Source organism: Euprymna scolopes, chromosome 3 (genome assembly GCF_053919585.1).
Source record: "Euprymna scolopes isolate OS-2025 chromosome 3, ASM5391958v1, whole genome shotgun sequence".
NCBI classification, from domain to species: domain Eukaryota; kingdom Metazoa; phylum Mollusca; class Cephalopoda; order Sepiida; family Sepiolidae; genus Euprymna; species Euprymna scolopes.
This window is the reverse complement of record NC_136484.1, coordinates 144,802,179-144,821,341: the sequence shown is the minus strand read 5'-3', so window position 1 is coordinate 144,821,341 and position 19,163 is coordinate 144,802,179. Positions and strand designations below refer to the sequence as shown.

At 30.2% G+C, this 19,163-nt stretch overlaps 1 protein-coding gene across 1 annotated transcript in view; it reads left to right on the top strand.

Annotated features, from left to right (window-relative positions):
• LOC145262702 (transcription elongation factor A N-terminal and central domain-containing protein 2-like) overlaps positions 1–19,163 on the top strand; it is a 624,264-nt gene that overhangs the window by 336,306 nt on the left and 268,795 nt on the right. The window contains exon 3 of the mRNA XM_080119827.1: positions 1,432–1,570. Within this exon, the coding sequence (XP_079975953.1) occupies positions 1,432–1,570 (139 nt within the window). The remainder of the gene's footprint in view (positions 1–1,431; positions 1,571–19,163) is intronic.

Below are 19,163 nucleotides of genomic sequence, written 5' to 3'. Positions count from 1 at the left end.
TTTAGAGTTTTAAAAAGAATCAAAATCGGCAATTGAAAACAAAATTGGTAATTGTATCAGAATCGGGAAAAATATTGGAATCGGTCCATCATTAATAATTCCCTCCATTCTGTAGAGATTCCCAAGTTTGACATTAAAACAATTCTGTGTTCGGCAACAAGCACCTGAAGAAGATCGAAGATCACATCTTTCAGAACGTTGTAGGAATAACACTCAAGATGAGAACAAATAATACAATTTTTTTTTTTATTGTGATTTTGCAATTTTTATTTTGGCAATTATTTGGATTTTTATATTTTGTTCTTTTGTTTCTCCTAGGATTAAAACTATTAAATCTGACTTGTAGCATTTCTAATCCCCATTTTATTCTCTAAAAAAAACGTTAAATCTTCATGGAATGTTTGAAATTTGAAGAATGCCAAGGTCAATAATAACACAAAATACAAATTATTAAAAATGAAAAAGTCTTTTGGGAAATATCATGTCACATATTCTGTCCCCTTTTTCCATTGAAATTGTTTGGATTATTTAAACTACTGTTCTCATCTTGAACTTTAAGTTAACGTTACCTCCGACTTTGTATAGATGTATCTTGTTAAACGCAGGAATCTCCACAGAATTTTGAATGAATCTCTTTATTTAATCCACGGGGGGTAGCATGTTCTCGTTCTATCAGTCATAATCTTAAGTAATTTTCAATTTTATTTCTGGTTACTTATTATTTATTTTTTTATTTTTTTACATCCTTTGAGATGAGGCTTCATAATGTGTGTCATTTTTTTTTTTTTTTTTTTTGCAGACTGTTATCCTCATCTTCATAGTTGTTGTTTCACTATATTTCAGCTAACTCATCCCCTTGACTTCTTTAGGTGATCAACCGCGATGATATAGGGATGCTGAGTCTTGTAACTTCATCACCAGAAATTACTTCTTTTCATAATTATTGTTGTCTCACCACGTTTAGGCTAACTAATTCTCTAGCCTGCTTTGAGTAAGATTGAAACCGCTATCTTCAAACAATGCTCACTTGGAACCATACAAACTCAACGCCTCTATCCACTGCACTATGGGCCCCAAAGCATTCCAGTCCTGTCACGGTTAATCACCTAAAGAAGGCCAGAGTATGAGTTGGCCGAAACGTGGTGAAACAACATATATTTTGAGTATTGGCTACACTGAGAATTGAACATCCAATCACTAGAAGTGTGTCATTTACAACTGAATTTTACATCGTACTTTACTGTGGACAATTCTAGTATGAATTTTGGAAGATGAAAATTTATTCTTGTTTTTGGATATACAATCTTATCACTAAATATCACTTCTTTTTAATATATATAATAACAGTCAAGATGAGAACAATAGTCGAAATAATCCAAATTCTAAATCGCTTTTTCTATGTCTCATATTCTGTACTCTTTTACTTTCCAGAGAGTTGTTTTTGTTGGGGAGATTGAAAGAATAAAAGCCAAACTCGAAGCAAATGAAGACAAAGATGTTCTGCTTGAATGCTTAAATGCACTCAGTGAAAAGATTCCGTCAAGAAAAATCTTGGTTGAAACAAAAATTGGTATGTATTAATTTCTGTTTACTATTACTACTACTACTAATATATAATATACTTTGGTAATTTCATGTTCGTACGTACGTTATCACCTTACATTCCTTTTTAAGATAGGATTGCCCAATTGGAGAAAATGCGATGCAAAAAAAAAGGAATTTTTCATATTTTATCTGATGTAACTGTTGTGTTGAATATGAATCTTGAATTAAAATATGCTTTCTTGGCCTCTAGGCTAGGATCACAGTGTTCTGTCCAAAGATTGTACAATAATATTGTAGGGTCAGTGTTCATGCTGGATGTCTAAAGAATGGAAATATGTCATTCTTTTAAGCGCTGTAGCAATCTAAATCGTATGAAGACTAAAACTGCAAAATTCACACAGATCTTGTGAGTGTGATAGTAATACACTATTTCATTTTGTGTTCGTACATACATTATTACCTTTCACACACATGAAATGAGATCATGTGATCAGCAAAGATAGTGGCTAGTGATGTTGTTTAAGATGATAGTTGCTAAGATAATTTAATGTGATGTTGCTAAGGTAAAAACAATTGCGACTTTTCTCATTTTAAAATGAATTCTTCCAAAATCTGATTATGTCGTTCCATTGACTTGTACAGCACAATTTTCCATAAATACATTTTAAAAAGTGACATTCATTTTATTCGTTTGAAGACTATTTAGCTGACAATTGTTTGAAGGCAGATGATATTTATTGCTTTAAAAAGAAGTAAATAAAGACACATTCGTTTATTTATTTAAAGACTATTCAATTGACAACAACAATTACTTTTATAGAAAAGGAAAGTGTCATTTTTTCTTAATATTATTCATCCTAACAGACATTTATTATTTCAAAAGTGCTTGTTTATATAATTGCTTGAAACTCAATTTGGAACTAGTATGAGATATCTAAAATCTGTGTACCCAACTCTTTCTTACTGAGAATACACTAAAGTACAAATGTAGACACAAACTTCCAATAAAACACATCCTATTAGAAAACAAAACCTAATCTAAAATAAAAAAAATATATCAACAAAAGAAACCAGAGAATTTTATTTTAATCGTAAATACTAATGAAATATGTGAATTTCTTGCAGGAATAAAAATCTACAAGATTTGCCTACAAAATAAATTGCCACACAAATCAGACACAGGTATAAGATGAAATATCAAAAAAGAAATCCACCAATAAAACAAACGTGTAAATAAGAAGCAACTAAATATCAAAGCAACAAAACTAGATCCTTCTACAAGAGAAGAAAAAAATTTTTTCCAACAATATTCCATAAGACCAATTAGATTTCAGGTACTCCATAACGAGCAAATACGAAAAGGATGTATTTGAATATACACTTGAAAAATTTGAACGCAAAACATAATAAATCTAATTAGGTTAAATTACGACCTCAAAACATAACAGAATGAATATTCTAAATCTAAACTTTGACTAAAAGCCTATTTTGATTGAAAGCAAAACGAAATTATGCTGGTATAATATTATGTAAAATCTGGCTTTGTGTCTAATCTGCCCTAGTTAAGAGGCAAAACTTTTTTTATAAAAATTAAAAATATATTTGTTTCATAAATATATGGTCGGTTTTAAATGTTTCTGATTTTTTTAGAGGAGAATTGATAATTCGTATTACTTAGATTATTGTTCCCATCTTGAGAATTACTTTCACAACGTTTTAGTTGATGTAACCTCCGACCTTCTTCAGGTGTATCTAGTCAAACTTGAGAATCTTCCTGTCGAACTCCTGAATCTCGACGGAATTTCATATGCAATGACTTGGAACATAGTGGATAAAATACTTGATAAAATTCACTTGTAAGTTACATTATTCTGGAAGTTGAAGTGATATACAAAATACAATTGAGAATTACTTAGGGCTTCTAAGTAATCATGGCATATGGAACAGAAACATGCTACCCTCATAGATTAAATAAAAGGTTCCATTGAAAAACGTGTGCAGGTTTCTGTGTTTGACAGAAAGATTCCCGAGTTCAACAAGATACATCTGAAGAAGGTCGGAGGTTACATCAATCGAAACATTATGAAAATAACACTCAAGATGAGAATATTAGTCTGAATAATCCAAATGATACAAGTCGGTCTTTAGTGTAGGGAAAATCCAGCTTCCTCCCAGGGGGGGGGGCTGTGGATTGGAACAAAATAAAATTTGCCTCAATCCAGAAGAATTTCTCCTTCGCTGACCGAGGATAGGAAAGATATATGGAAATTACAGAAATTAAGTCTTTCTTTTAAAACTTTCTGCATTATTAGAATTGCCTTAAAGATAAATGTGTTTTCTTGAAGCTTTATCGATTTTGTTTTATTTCACCAACGAAGAATCTATTCTCTGGCGATTTGCGTTGCCTAATGCTCTTCCAATAATAGTCTTCTTGAAATATATTCTCCCCATCCCTACACCAGTCAAAATCACCTTATCTGCTTTTTTTTTGTTGTCTTTTGTGATGATGAAAAATCTAGGGGCCTTTTCAAGTGAAACTAAGTAGCTTATTAGCAGGGGAATTGAGGGCTCACCATTTTCTTAGAACCAAATATCACTTCCTACTGCTTCGGGATTCTTGCTCTCTCTTTCTGACTTTCGAAAAGGATTTAGCAGATTAAGAGTGTTCAAGGATGCGACACGAAACTCTCGACCGATGAAATATACAGTAAAAAACAAAAAAAGCAATAATTTGCTTTGCATCTTTCAAGAGATTCTTATCTATTTATGTCATACAAGGTTTTTAAATCTTAGTTAACTGTTTTAGTTTTATTTCACGGAATATTTTTGCTTTCAACTCTGCATTTTAAAGATTTATTTATTTTCCTTGCTTGTCAAACATTTCACAATCCTTGAGTTTTAATTTATAGTTTTGTTTGTTATGCCCTTTGGAAGGGTGAAGATCATCATCATCATCATCATCATCATCATCATCATCATCATCATGTTTATAAAGTTTCTTTTTGTTTGTTATAATCCTTTGGGTGTAGGAAGAGGAGAAGGGTCGGTTAAACGTATATAAATTATTGAAATTAAATTTAACATGTTTTGCTGAAAATATATTACTATCCTTACACATTTATTAAAAAAATCAACATCAAATCTAGATTGTCACATTTATATTTCATTTTCGTCTTTTATTCATAGTTGCTGAATGCATTTTGTATATTTGTACTGCTATGTCTTATATTGCAAATAAAACCAGTTTTACATGCAGTATCATATTCTGTTAGAGGTGGTGGAACGTTGCCCAGGAACCAACACGTGGTAGCCTCAGTCGCAAAGTAGACAAAGAATAGAAAATAACTTCAACTTGCTTTTTTTTCCTTTGTAAAAACGACATTTATTTCCTCATTGTTACGACCGTGGTGTCACCCATGTGATCGTCACCTCGAGTGTCATTCACGCCTCTCACAAGATCTTGAACGTTCTCTAGTTTCGTTCTTCATCTCTTTCACGTGATCGTCCGCTTTCTCCTTTTTATAGTCTTTCTTTCTTTACTGATAACGTCATTTTGCATGCATTTGCATAGAGCCGCCCACGCTATGTTATAATGGCAGACTTGTTGCAATTTTGCGACAACCATGCTAAAACAGATGCCCTCCCCCCCCTTATTAGATATACTAACTGACGTAAATCATCTTCTCTTGTTTGAGGAGGTAAAATTAAGAATCATGATAGCTCAAGTCATACATATTGTTATCAATCGGAAAATATATTTTGAACTCTGAAACTTTTACTAATTCTATTTTTGTTTTTAAGAAAACTTTACAAAGTTACATAATTCCAAATAAGTGCATGATTATCCGATTGGTTAAGAGCGTATGCTCATATTGCTAATCGCCTGGAGCGCCTCTACCATGAAATGTTTACGCATTTATTATTCTCCTCATGCATCGGCTTCTCAAAACCTAATCTTGTGTCTAACTTCCTGAGGAGGAGATAAATATGTGGCAACTGAATTACAAAGTGATTTGGACTGATGCTAAAAACCAAATGGCTCTAATAGCTTAGGGACCACGAATAAATAAAATAGCTTCCATATTTGTAGAAATAGCAAAAAGAGTAAAGTACCAGTTTCGTCAATCGGGTTCCTCATTTTCAAATGAAATACACAGAAAAAATATCCACAGTACTTCAAATATCCAACCTACTCAGCTTCATGCCGTCTGCCAGTGTCACGTAAAGATTCCTCTACAGGCATTCAATAAATCCAGATGACATAACTCTTTCTGGAAATGATTCTACCAGAACCAGAGTTATTTCCCTTTATAGAGAAATTATTTTATAGAGCGGAGTAGACACTTTCTTCTATTTAGGAGATATGCTGAGTAGATGTGAATTTAGTACGATCACAAAAGTGAAGGCAGCTTGGACGAAATTTTGTGAGTCGTTACGTTGGATAATATCCCGTTCTGAATAAACTGTTGCAGAAGCTTGAATATCCTAAATTGCAAGAATATTGGACGGCCAAGGAAAACTCGGAAGTAAGTGATTGAACAAGACTGCAGAAAATGGAATTTGGAGACTGCTGACCTGCTGAATGATGAGAAGTGGAGAATGAGCTTGTGTAATTTTATAAAATGTCTGACCCCTGAACAATGGGTAAAATGGCGTTAAATAAATAGAAAAAGTAGAAGAGTCCTGCTTATTAAAAAAAAAAAAAAGATTAAAATCGGTAAAAAATTTTGTTGCAAACATGAGATCATGTTGTAACTCTCACACAAAAACATGGTCCAGAATGAAGATGAGGTATCATCCTCATTTGCAGGCCTACAGTCCCACAGATAGAACTGCCTTTGGGAACGTTATTTACACAAAAGACGCCATGAGAAAACGTGAGTTTGTCTTGTGATTAACTAGTAATAAATTAAACATCTTTGTTCACCGATAACTTTTTAATTGCATTTTCCAACATACGTATTACTGCTAACACAATACATTTAGCAACACAATGCATTTTAGCAACACCCCATGTACAAAAAATTAATTTGAATTCTTGAAAGACATACAAATGAAATATAATTGTTCAAAACAAATCGACAGGAAAACTATTTAGGTAATATAATTACGTATACTGTTTTCATGTTTTATTAAAGGCAGACTAGTAATAAATACAACTTTTTATTAAAAATTGCAAATCCAGAAAAAAACAAAAAACAAAACTAAATACATTTAAAAAAAAGATTTCATTACACATTATTTAATTCTATAATATCGAGTCCTTTCAAGACTTTGCTGTCAGAAAGATTTATCTTGGCATGTTCACTATTTTTTTTTTCTTAACGCACAAATGGAGTTGAGTCAAAACAGATATTTTTAACTTCAGTTTTATCTGAACGGACGAATGTGATTCTTTCTTCACGTGATTGTGTGTCCTCTTTAGTCTAGACTCTTAATCATTAAAGAAATTCTTTTTTTTTCTTTTTTTTTTTTGTAGTTCATAAGATTTGAAGCTGTTCAAGTGGTGATCGTCTTTAAAAACTGATACAGCTTCACAAATGCAAAGTTTTGCAAAGTCTTATTATTAGTAATAGTCAATTAAAGCAACCATATAGAAATAAATGATTCTTTGCATATTCACAAAAAGAAATCTCTTCTTCACAGCAAATTCGTCTTATTTAACATTAGCTTACTTGTCCGGGAATTCAGATTAAGTGACAAAATTTTAATGTCCAAGCCCAACCTAGAATTAATGATGCAAAGAATTTCATTTCAGTTTTGTCTGTTTGAACACACGTTTTTAAGGATGTTGTGGTTCTTAGTCATGCCACGTTCGAGAGGAACTGAAGACAGACTCTTTATTTCTTTTGTAACTATTTCACGTTTTATATACATATATATTGTTGAACTTTTTAATAACGAGTTACTGCAAGGGTTAATCGTTTGTGTTAGGTGGATGAAGAGACAAACATTTTGAGAATTGCAGATCATGGTTGGATCTGGGCTAAATTTGACTACATAATGAGGCATAATGAATTTAAAATAGCCATGCTGAAAGCAACTGGGAAACAGTTCCGTCATATTGGATTCCACAGACGACCAGTTATGGGGAAGTAACTCTGCTCATGGAAGGTTTGTTTGGTTTTAAGTACATAAAGGAAGAAAGGCAGTTTCAGTGGTTGTAGCTAAACGTGTTTGTATCTGTGAATGTTTTATTGACGAGAATCAATAATTGGAGGCCAGCTGAGCACCTTTCATAAAATAGCAATAGAGTGCAGAGAGACTAGCAATGTTTCTTCTGTGAGAAAGAGGCTGTGGGGAAAAGAAGAGGACATTCCTCATTAGATTTTGAAGTCTGAGCGATACTTCTCCAGATATGGCAATAATACTTCATCTTAGGCTGTATCTGGTTCTAATAAAGGCACAGGATTGGATACTTTCTGGAATTGTAAAATAATCCAAACATTTTTCCAAAGACTTTAGCCTCTTCACTGGCTTTACAACGAAATACCTGCTTTTTCTTAAAGGCAGTGGAGTAAAGAATATCAATAGTGTCTTTTCTAAAACGTTTACATACTCAAACTTTCTTTGTCACTGGCTGGTCTGCACTTACACATTTTAAAGGTTGCATATTTTTTGCTCCAAAAAATTATTATGATTTTTAAAAATTTTAAACGTTTACTCCCTTAAAAGTGTCATTAAGATTTCTAATGTATAGAGATGAGTAATCAGGAAATTGATACTGTCTAAATTGATCCAGAGTTTGCTTATTTGTTTTTAAAGATAGTTACTCACCAAAAAAGATATCCGAGCTAGATAAAGTACTTTTTTAAAGGAAATGAAGGTAATGTTCTAATTTTTAACAACGTGCTATACAGATCAGCAAGGCAAACTGATGAATCAGTATAAAATATAGATTTCTTTAAGTTTTGACGAAACTTCAAAATCTAAAAATTTAATTATAGAATATAATATAATGCAGAGATGTAACAGGCAAACACAAACTGAAGATATATAACAGTGAATTGAGCTATGCAGATTCCACTTTTTTTTATTAATACAATATATATGTATATTTTTAATTTTATTATATTCTTAGTTGTGTCTGTGTAGTCTGGTTGAAGTTCTGTATAGTATATTTCAGAAAAATTTCCCTTCATCAAATGTGTGTTCAAATTTAATTCAAACATACATAATTTCATATGTTGGAGTATTGGAACTTGAAAATGACACAGGGTCCTCATTTCTGTGCTAGTACGAATTGGACCACTTTCACTAACAGCGAACATATTAAGTAACATGCCAATATTGAAAAATATGAAACATTATTTCTCCTGTGATCATATGCTTTGATTCTGTTTCCATCTTTCTGAACATTTTTTTCTTCATCTATTTGAAATCTTCTTCGTCCAGATGTATATTTCTCATTTGCTTTTATCGATTAAAATAAAGAATATTTTCATTTTCAATATGTATAGTTTTTTTATTTTAATTCTATATGCAAATACATTATTTAGAGTGAAAGAAAGAGGGACATGTATACCTAGTATATGATATGATGATAACCCATTTTAAAAGCAGATTTCCGTTCCTAACCTCACAGGTAAATGTGTTTACTTCCTCTAAAGTACCTTACATTTGGATTCAAAGGTGTTTAAGGAAAATTTTGTGTAATCTGATGCTGTTACACGAAAAAAAAGTCAATGTACAAAAAATATCAATGAATACCAGGAATTACCTTAATAACAGGTTTGTTGTAAGTTTTCCATTTTAGGTTCAGCGTGAAATTCAGTCGTATGAACACTGTCAAAGCAGATAGCCTCCTGAAGGAAAATATTAAAGTTGAAGGAGCAGATATAGTTGTAATAATAATATATTTCAAAAACCTGCACATTCCTCTGGATTCACTAGTTCGTTATTTGAAAGCAAACATGTTTAATGGAAATAACATATTAAAAAAATCACAATCCAGTCCAAACGTGAAATCCTTTGAAGTTTAAAGTATAAAAAGTAATAATCTACACAAGTCTATAATAATAATGGTACTAATAAATTGAATATATATATATATATATATATATATATATATATAAATTCGAATTCCTGTCTGTTTGTTTGTTTATTTGTTTGTTCACAATTTGATTAATATATACAAAAGGTCCATTACTTTATTATTTCATTCATTCTTATATATAGTATGATTCTTGCAAAATATACGATTAAGAGGTGATCTCATTTGCATATTACATAAGGAAAATTGATTTTATTAAATAGCGGTATGCTAGTTATTGTTTATAGTGAGAGAATTGTTTAAGTATTCTATTTAATTTTATTTAAATTTGATTTATATTTTTACCGACATCGATTTTTTTATAAACCGGTTTGAGTTATTTTCCCCTAGGTGCCAACTTTGTTCTTTTTGTTTTTGTTTTCTTTCTTGGCGGATATTAAAACTAAAAATTTTCAAGCATTATTTTTAGAATTAGTTTAAATAAAATAATTTCTGTGATTTGCGCAATTAACGTTGTGGTCCAGTTTAAAATAAACAAGCAATCCAATTCAACTACAATTCTTTATTTAAAACAAAAACAAAGAAAGCTTTCATTTACATTTTCTTACCATTTTTTTTCTTCACATTTTTTTTTTGACATCGTAATTGCTAATTTTTTTCTTTTAATAACACAATAAGTCATAATTCATCATTTTTATAATATAAAAACGTGTATTTCGGTTAATACAAATTCTACTTTGGTTTTTAGAAACTGAATTATTGACAACAAAGTTCTTGCGGCTTTTAACTTTTAAATTCCGGCTCAAACAAAAATTTATTGATAGAAATGAGCACCATTTGAATCAATGCACTTTTGCCAATGCAAAACAAGTATATTTATGCCAGTAACTCAAAATTTTGCGTTCTGGTGGCAATTAAGTTGTTGAAGGCGTTTTTGAGGTCACTTATGTTTTTGAACATTTCTCCTGCAAAAAGTGGTTGAGACGCTTGAAAAAGTGGTAGTCGGCAGGTATAAAGTCTGGAGAGTATGGCGGATTAGGCAGAGTTTCGTAGCCCAATTTGTTCAACTTCTACAGGGTCAGTTTAGCAACATGCAGTCAGGCATTGTCGTGGAGGAGAATTGGGCCTTTTCTGTTGACTAATGCTGGGTGTTGTATATGAGTACTTGCTGTGAATGTTTTACAGAAGGGGAATTATAGACTGTAGCTCAGTAAAGCACCTACCATGGCCATAACTACAATGTAGGGAAAACTGACAACGTCTCTTCCGTGAGAGAGGTGCCGTAGGGGAAAAGGACATCTGCTATTAAGTTTGGATGTCGGTTTTACACTATATCAAGGAAAGAGTGTTCTGAGTGATATCATCCAAGATGTTGCAGCAGTATTCCATCTTAGATGTCCTTATTATTTGAATTCTTGAGTGTTATTTTCACAATGCAACCTCCGACCTTCTTTAGATGTACCTTGTTGAACTCTGGAATGTTTCTGCCAAATTTGAGAATCTGGACGGAATTTCAAATGGTAGCATGCTCTTGTTCCATTAGCCATGACTGGGTAGAAGTCCTAAGTAATTCGCAAGGACTTGTGGTGCAGTGGTTAGAGTACTTGGTAAAAAATCAATTCTAACAGTGATGTTCTCCTAAACGGTGAATGTTTAATTCTCAGTATGGGCGACTAAAAAAAATACAATTGCGAATAATCCAAATAATACGAAGAACCAACCTCATCTACAAAATGCAGTACTCACATTAACTATAAACAATGAAAAATAAATTTATAAAAAACGGTTAGAACATTAGAGAATAAGCAGAAATTATTTAAAAGGAATGTAACAATGATAAGGAAGAAAAAAATTTTAACCGACGAAAATGGGGATTGAACGGTTTAGGCAACTCAGAGTATTAAACCCCGAACTTGATGTGAAAGGAACAAACACTGAAATCCTTACTTTGTGTAGTGACTCCTTCACAACTTTCTTGGGTAAAATTATTTACAAGTTGCAACGAATTGCCTCGTTGCTTACAACGACAACTAGTCCTTGTAATCATAAAAAAATGCTAGTTTCCTTTTATCTGCAGTAACACGGGCGATCGCTTCAGTATCCACAAATCGACAATTTAAAGGTCACCGTAAAAAAGAACCGTCAGTTAAAGAACGAACAAAAACTAACTGACCAACCAATGGATCGACTATCGGGGTGGTTTTTATAATCCCCTAGTCGATTTTATGCACATTTTGTCACATCCAATCCACATGGATGGACAACAAAGCGACATTATAAAGTCAGTCTATCAAGCAGTTACCGATTTCTTGCTTGACCGACCGCCACACAGAATTCCATGGCTTCATCCCTCTACATTGTATTCAATTAAGTAAAAATTACTACAAAGATAACCATTTTTAATCGAAAATATGAACGATTATCGTGTTTAAAGTTCCGAAATTTTTAGATGAGGACTAATTGTTTATATTACTTGTATTGATCAAACTATTGTTTTCATCTTGAGTGTTATTTGTGCAACGTTTCGGTCAGATTAGCCTTCGGCCGTCATCAGGCATGTTGGTCGTTGTTTGATAAAGAAAAAAGAAAAGTTACTAACTCCATAGATATTTTTATATTCTTTGAGTTAGTCCGTATTTTATGGTTATTATTTCGAATTTGTGAAAATAAAAATAATTGGTTGATAAAGAGAAGGCAACTCTAATAAAAATCGACAGGGGATTATCTCCCTTCCATCGCTGAAATTTTAAGAGTGTACAATTTTTGTTTTTCTTACAATTAGAAGCTCCAAAATGCTACTAATTTCTAGGCTTGGTCTGCTTAGTGATTTTTCTTTTTTAGCAGAATCCCGACTTTTCGACCTCTCCCCATGTCACAGCTTTATGGTGTTCTTCTAACCTTAGCTTTAGGGGGCGACCGGTCTCACTTTTGTATAGTTTCAAAATAAAACATATGCAGTCTATATAACAGGAAAATATTCCAGACAGATTCGACTCTGAAAAAACACCTAATACAAATCAAGCCTCCGACCAAAAGCCTCATGAAAAAAACTGTATATGAGATTTCATCAAGAAGAACATCATAAAGCTGTGACATGGGGAGAGATTGAAAAGTCGGGAATAGCTGATCACATATGGAAAGAAAAAGGAACACCCTTCCCTTTGTGGAACAAGGTCAAAATAATTGACAGCGATGAAGGATGGAGGACTCAAGGAGGCAACATATATGCTAAAAAAAGAAACATTACTAAGCAAACCAGGCCTAGAAATTAGTAGCATTTGGGAGCCTCTAATTGTAGACAAAGCAAACATTGTATGCCCTTAAAATTTTGTCGATGGAAGGGAGATAATCTCCTGTTGGTCTTTATTAGAGTTGCCTCCCCTTTGTCAATCAACTTTTCACAAATACGAAACAATAACCATAAAATGCAGACTAACTCAAAGAAAACGAAAATTAGCCAGTAACTTTTCTCTTTTCTTTTCCAAACGACAACCAACAGGCCTGAGGATGGTCAAAGGCTATTCCGACCGAAACATTGCACAACTAACACTCCAAATGAGAACAATATTCCGATCAATACAAGTAGTATAATCATCGTGTTTATTTTTAAGTAAAAAAATATTATTTTTTATGTTTCTTTGAATAAGGAATATCTGAGTTGTCTAGATATACTTAACCATTCTGCCAATAATCGTGAACAAAATTTGTTTTTTTATGTTGTCAACAGTAAATAAATGTGTAATTGTTTTACTTGGTTTGAATATCTTCTTAATTTTACTAAATACAGACTTTTGGGGTAAAATGACCTCATATCCTAACCAACATAATCTGAGAGTGAAAAAAAAATCAGTATATTCAAGAGGGCTGATTTGGGAACTTTAAAATGTTCGTAATTTGTCAATTGCTGATGTAGACCCAGACTGGAGCCTCGAAAGACAAATTGGAACACAGTATAGGTTTTAAAGATATATTGAAAAGGGAACAAGATACAGAGAAAAATGGTGGCATAAGCTAGGAGAGTATTTAGCTCTCGATTAATATAGTATTTGGAAGAGTCCATTAATGGTAACGATCTTATAACAATTACTGATCTTAAAAACTGTTTAAAGAAGAGTAATTTTTGAAGAATGGAAATAAAATGACTGTATTCATATTTCAATAATTTTATTTTTATTTTAATTGGTATGCAATTTCTAATTTAAATGCCTCTTAATGGTATAGAAAAACGTCCCTCGAAATATAGTGGGGTTATGACATCGCTAAGTTATTTCTCTTTTTTTAATACTAAAATGGACTCGATCGGTAGCAGACATTTTGAAGAAAATCCTGCAGAATGCAGAAGAACTAAATTAATCAGATATCTATCTCCTATCTTATATTAAAGTGTGCTACATGTTGTCAGGTGTAAACAAATGTGCAATTGTACTTGGTTTTAATTTCCTCTGTCATTCAATCGAATGATAGTATTGTTTGGAACTTGTGTTTATTCTGCAGAATGAAGAATATCTGAGTTGTCATTAACCTATCTCGAAAGCTAGAAAACTACCGCTACTCATGAGTAAATATTAATGTCCTTAATATTTTTGCATGATGATGCTACAATTACGATTTTTATATATACTGTAAATGAATGCGTATTGTATTTAGTTTTAATATTTTCAAGATGGCTAACTTTGGAACCTTAAGATGTTCATGATTTGTCAACTATTAATCCTAAAAAAAATATTAAAGAATATTCTTTTTTAATATTTTAATACTAAAAGTTATCTATAGGCTGACCATCTGAAGAAGGAATTTATTTTTTATATATATGCTATGTTTAATATTAAAAATTTATCTAAAGAAGCGAAAGAAAGATTTTATTTATAAAAAAAAAGTGTGTTAGAAGGAATATTTTCTGACAGTAAAACAAATATAAGTGATGTGAGATTTTCAACGAAGCAGACAATACACGAGCTGCTTACTAGCGATAAGTAAAATGGATTTTTGTTGGCTGATATGAAATCCTCGTGACAAAAATGATTTTGGAGAAAAATATTAACAATTTTTTTTCTTTTCTTTACTAGCGAATATTGTGATGTTCCTGTTTTCTGTCCGAGTAAGTTTGAGTGACACTGTCCATCAAAATTACTGTCTCATAAATCTTTATACTTTAGCATGACTATCGCAGCAAATATAACAAACATAACTTTACACTTTGTAAATCTCTCTCTCTCTCTCTCTCTCTCTCTCTCTCTCTCCTTCATCTTCTTTAACAACACTCCTTTTCTAAGCCTCTCTGCTTTTATCCCCCACCTCTTTCTCACCATCTTTCTCTCTATCTCTGATGTTTGATTTTATGAAATACTAGCTATCCTTATCTAGCGTTTCCCGGTAGAGTATTTGTTTGACATTTTGCTTTGCATTTTTTATTTCAAGACTATACCATTTTATTATTTCTTAAATGTTATATTTTTGTTTCAACAAAGCGAAAGTAAATTTGTAATGGACAAAAACAGAGTTAGGTCCTCTTTTTCTTCAACATGTTATTTTTCTCTTCAAAACAAAGAAGTCTGTAACCAACAAAGATAGTGATGGATATCTTTATTTCAAAATATATATTGGATAAATGTAGGTTTACCTCCTCTTTCTCTTCAATGACAGACCTATAATCTGATGTATTGACATAATTATCGATTGTTAAGCGATACTAACCTTGGTCAATACCAAATGGGTGATCATTTGTAAATACTAGATGCTGTATGAGGGAAAATTGTAATACCGTCCTGTAAATGAAAAACTGTAAAAAAAAAAAACTAACGTTGTCATCTCAGTCGCCGGGATCTATTGGAAACTGCTTATCAATTTAATATTCCCGAGAAACTTCCTCTTTTTGAAGAAGCTGACACAAACCCGCAACTCAGTTTGAATTGAAAGAAGATCTATAAACAAAATTTGTGTACTGCTGCTCCTATTTTAGCTTGATCACAGATCAACAAAACTAAATAAAATATTATTTGTTTTCCTAATAAGGAGTTTTAGTGATTTTTTCAGTCTATATGAATTCTGAGTATGGCGTTATATTACTTCCGGTGGAAAGACACCAATTTCGAATGCTTTAGGAAAGTAGAATGAACCTTTAATACCCATTTTAGATTTCGTTCATTCCAGACAAGACATATTGCTAGTAAAGCTTAAGGGGTTACTGTGATAAGGGACAGATTTATAATGGAGTAACTTGAGTGGCGAGTTTACAAGATGTTTGTTAACAATACATTTAAATTTCTGCATGTTAGTACTATCAGGAAAACATGGAGTAGGAAGAGTATTCTAAAGGTAAACAGACTGAGAAAAAAGGTATTAGAGTAGAAAATCTTCTAAAATCTAAGAACTGCTACTGTAAAGGGGTGGGATTTTGCTCTTAGTAAGGTGGGTCAGGGTATTTATATCGAGGGATACAGGTGCAGTAAGTTCATCAGTACACATTCCTTTGAAATATGTATAAAACAAGCACAGGGGTGCAACAATGTGGTGTAGAGACAGAGGCTGAAGCTTAGCAGATAGTGTGAAACGTATTAAGTTTTAAATTTTGTTTTTGCAACAATCCTCTATATACGAACGAATGGTGGCTTTATAGAGATATAGGTTATTAGCAGGTATGAGAATTTTTCTAGCCTGGTAGAGAGAGCCTATCTTCTTTGTGACAAACTTGGCAGCATATTCTATGTACTTATTCCACTTCATGCTGCCTGATAATGTCAAGTCAAGAGATGATGGATACCTGCTATGGTGAAGCAATGTCTGCGCAATCTCCCATCACACCTCACCTGAACCGATATTGCTTGAATCCAGTGGCAAGTAGTTCAATACGGCTAAAAACAATGCCGGGATTAGCAGAGAACCCTCTCACATATGCTGCCAGGCATTTCCTAATGTTCACCCATTTAGTAGTGACTAGGCTTAACATTGCTTAACTTGAGTGGTCGAACAGGAACTGATACATCAGATGTGTGGAGAGAATAAATATTTAAGTTCTGAGTTGCATTTCTGTAGCCTAGTCATTTTATTTATTTATTTATTAAATTTATTATTTATTTTATTTATTTATTTATTTTAATTTTTTTTATTTATTTTATTATATTTTTTAAATTTATTTGTAATTTATTTTTATTTATTTTTTATTTATTTCATTTTTATTTATTCATTTTATTTTAATTTTTACTTACTTTTTATTTTATTTTTATTTATTTCTTATTTTATTTATTTACTTTTATTTATTTTTATTTTTTTCTATTTTAACAAAATTTAAATCTTCCACGAGTCTGGTAGAATAAGAATAAATAAACATTTTCTCAATCATCGAATAATATTTCTATGATTTCGATTATTGATTTTTGATCATTGGAAATAAATTGCACTGATTCCCCCCCTCCCCCAAAAAAAGAAAAGAGAGCAACGTTCTCAGGTTTGTGAATAAGTTTCCTTTTTTACTCATTTTTTATACTAGGAATTTTTATTCATTTTTTTTATACTAGGAATTTTTATTCATTTTTTTTATACTTGGAATTTTTATTCATTTTTTTATACTTGGAATTTTTACTCATTTTTTTTATACTTGGAATTTTTATTCATTTTCTTTATACTAGGAGTTTTTACTCATTTTTTTTATACTAGGAATTTATATTCATTTTTTTTATACTAGGAATTTTTATTTATTTTTTTATACTTGGAATTTTTATTCATTTTTTTTATACTTGGAATTTTGACTCATTTTTTTATACTTGGAATTTTTATTCATTTTTTTTATACTTGGAATTTTTATTCATTTTTTTATACTAGCAATTTTTATTCATTTTTTTATACTAGCAATTTTTATACATTTTTTTATACTTGGAATTTTTATTCATTTTTTTATACTAGCAATTTTTATTCATTTTTTTTATACTTGGAATTTTGACTCATTTTTTTATACTAGCAATTTTTATTCATTTTTTTATACTTGGAATTTTTACTCATTTTTTTATACTAGACATTTTTATTCATTTTTTTATACTTGGAATTTTGACTCATTTTTTTATACTAGCAATTTTTATTCATTTTTTTTTATACTTGGAATTTTTATTCATTTTTTTATACTTGGAATTTTGACTCATTTTTTTATACTAGCAATTTGTATTCATTTTTTTATACTTGGAATTTTTATTCATTTTTTTATACTAGCAATTTTATTCATTTTTTTATACTTGGAATTTTTATTCATTTTTTTATACTAGCAATTTTTATTCATTTTTTTATACTTGGAATTTTTATTCAATTTTTTATACTTGGAATTTTGACTCATTTTTTTATACTAGCAATTTTTATTCATTTTTTTATACTTGGAATTTTTATTCATTTTTTTATACTAGCAATTTTTATTCATTTTTTTATACTTGGAATTTTTATTCATTTTTTTATACTAGCAATTTTTATTCATTTTTTTATACTAGCAATTTTTATTCATTTTTTTATACTTGGAATTTTTACTCATTTTTTTATACTAGCAATTTTTATTCATTTTTTTATACTTGGAATTTTGACTCATTTTTTTATACTAGCAATTTTTATTCATTTTTTTATACTTGGAATTTTTATTCATTTTTTTATACTAGACATTTTTATTCATTTTTTTATACTTGGAATTTTGACTCATTTTTTTATACTAGACATTTTTATTCATTTTTTTTATACTTGGAATTTTGACTCATTTTTTTATACTAGCAATTTTTATTCATTTTTTTATACTTGGAATTTTTATTCATTTTTTTATACTAGACATTTTTATTCATTTTTTTATACTTGGAATTTTTACTCATTTTTTTATACTAGACATTTTTATTCATTTTTTTATACTTGGAATTTTTATTCATTTTTTTATACTAGACATTTTTATTCATTTTTTTATACTTGGAATTTTGACTCATTTTTTTATACTAGCAATTTTTATTCATTTTTTTATACTTGGAATTTTTATTCATTTTTTTATACTAGACATTTTTATTCATTTTTTTATACTTGGAATTTTTACTCATTTTTTTATACTAGACATTTTTATTCATTTTTTTATACTTGGAATTTTTATTCATTTTTTTATACTAGACATTTTTATTCATTTTTTTTATACTTGGAATTTTGACTCATTTTTTTATACTAGCAATTTTTATTCATTTTTTTTATACTTGGAATTTTGACTAATTTTTTTATACTAGCAATTTTTATTCATTTTTTTATACTTGGAATTTTTATTCATTTTTTTATACTAGACATTTTTATTCATTTTTTTATACTTGGAATTTTGACTCATTTTTTTATACTAGCAATTTTTATTCATTTTTTTTATACTTGGTATTTTGACTCATTTTTTCATACTAGGAATTTTTATTCATTTTTTTTATACTTGGAATTTTGACTCATTTTTTTATACTAGCAATTTTTATTCATTTTTTTTATACTCGGAATTTTTATTCATTTTTTTATACTTGCAATTTTTATTCATTTTTTTATACTAGACATTTTTATTCATTTTTTTTATACTTGGAATTTTTATTCATTTTTTTATACTTGCAATTTTTATTCATTTTTGTATACTTGGAATTTTTACTCATTT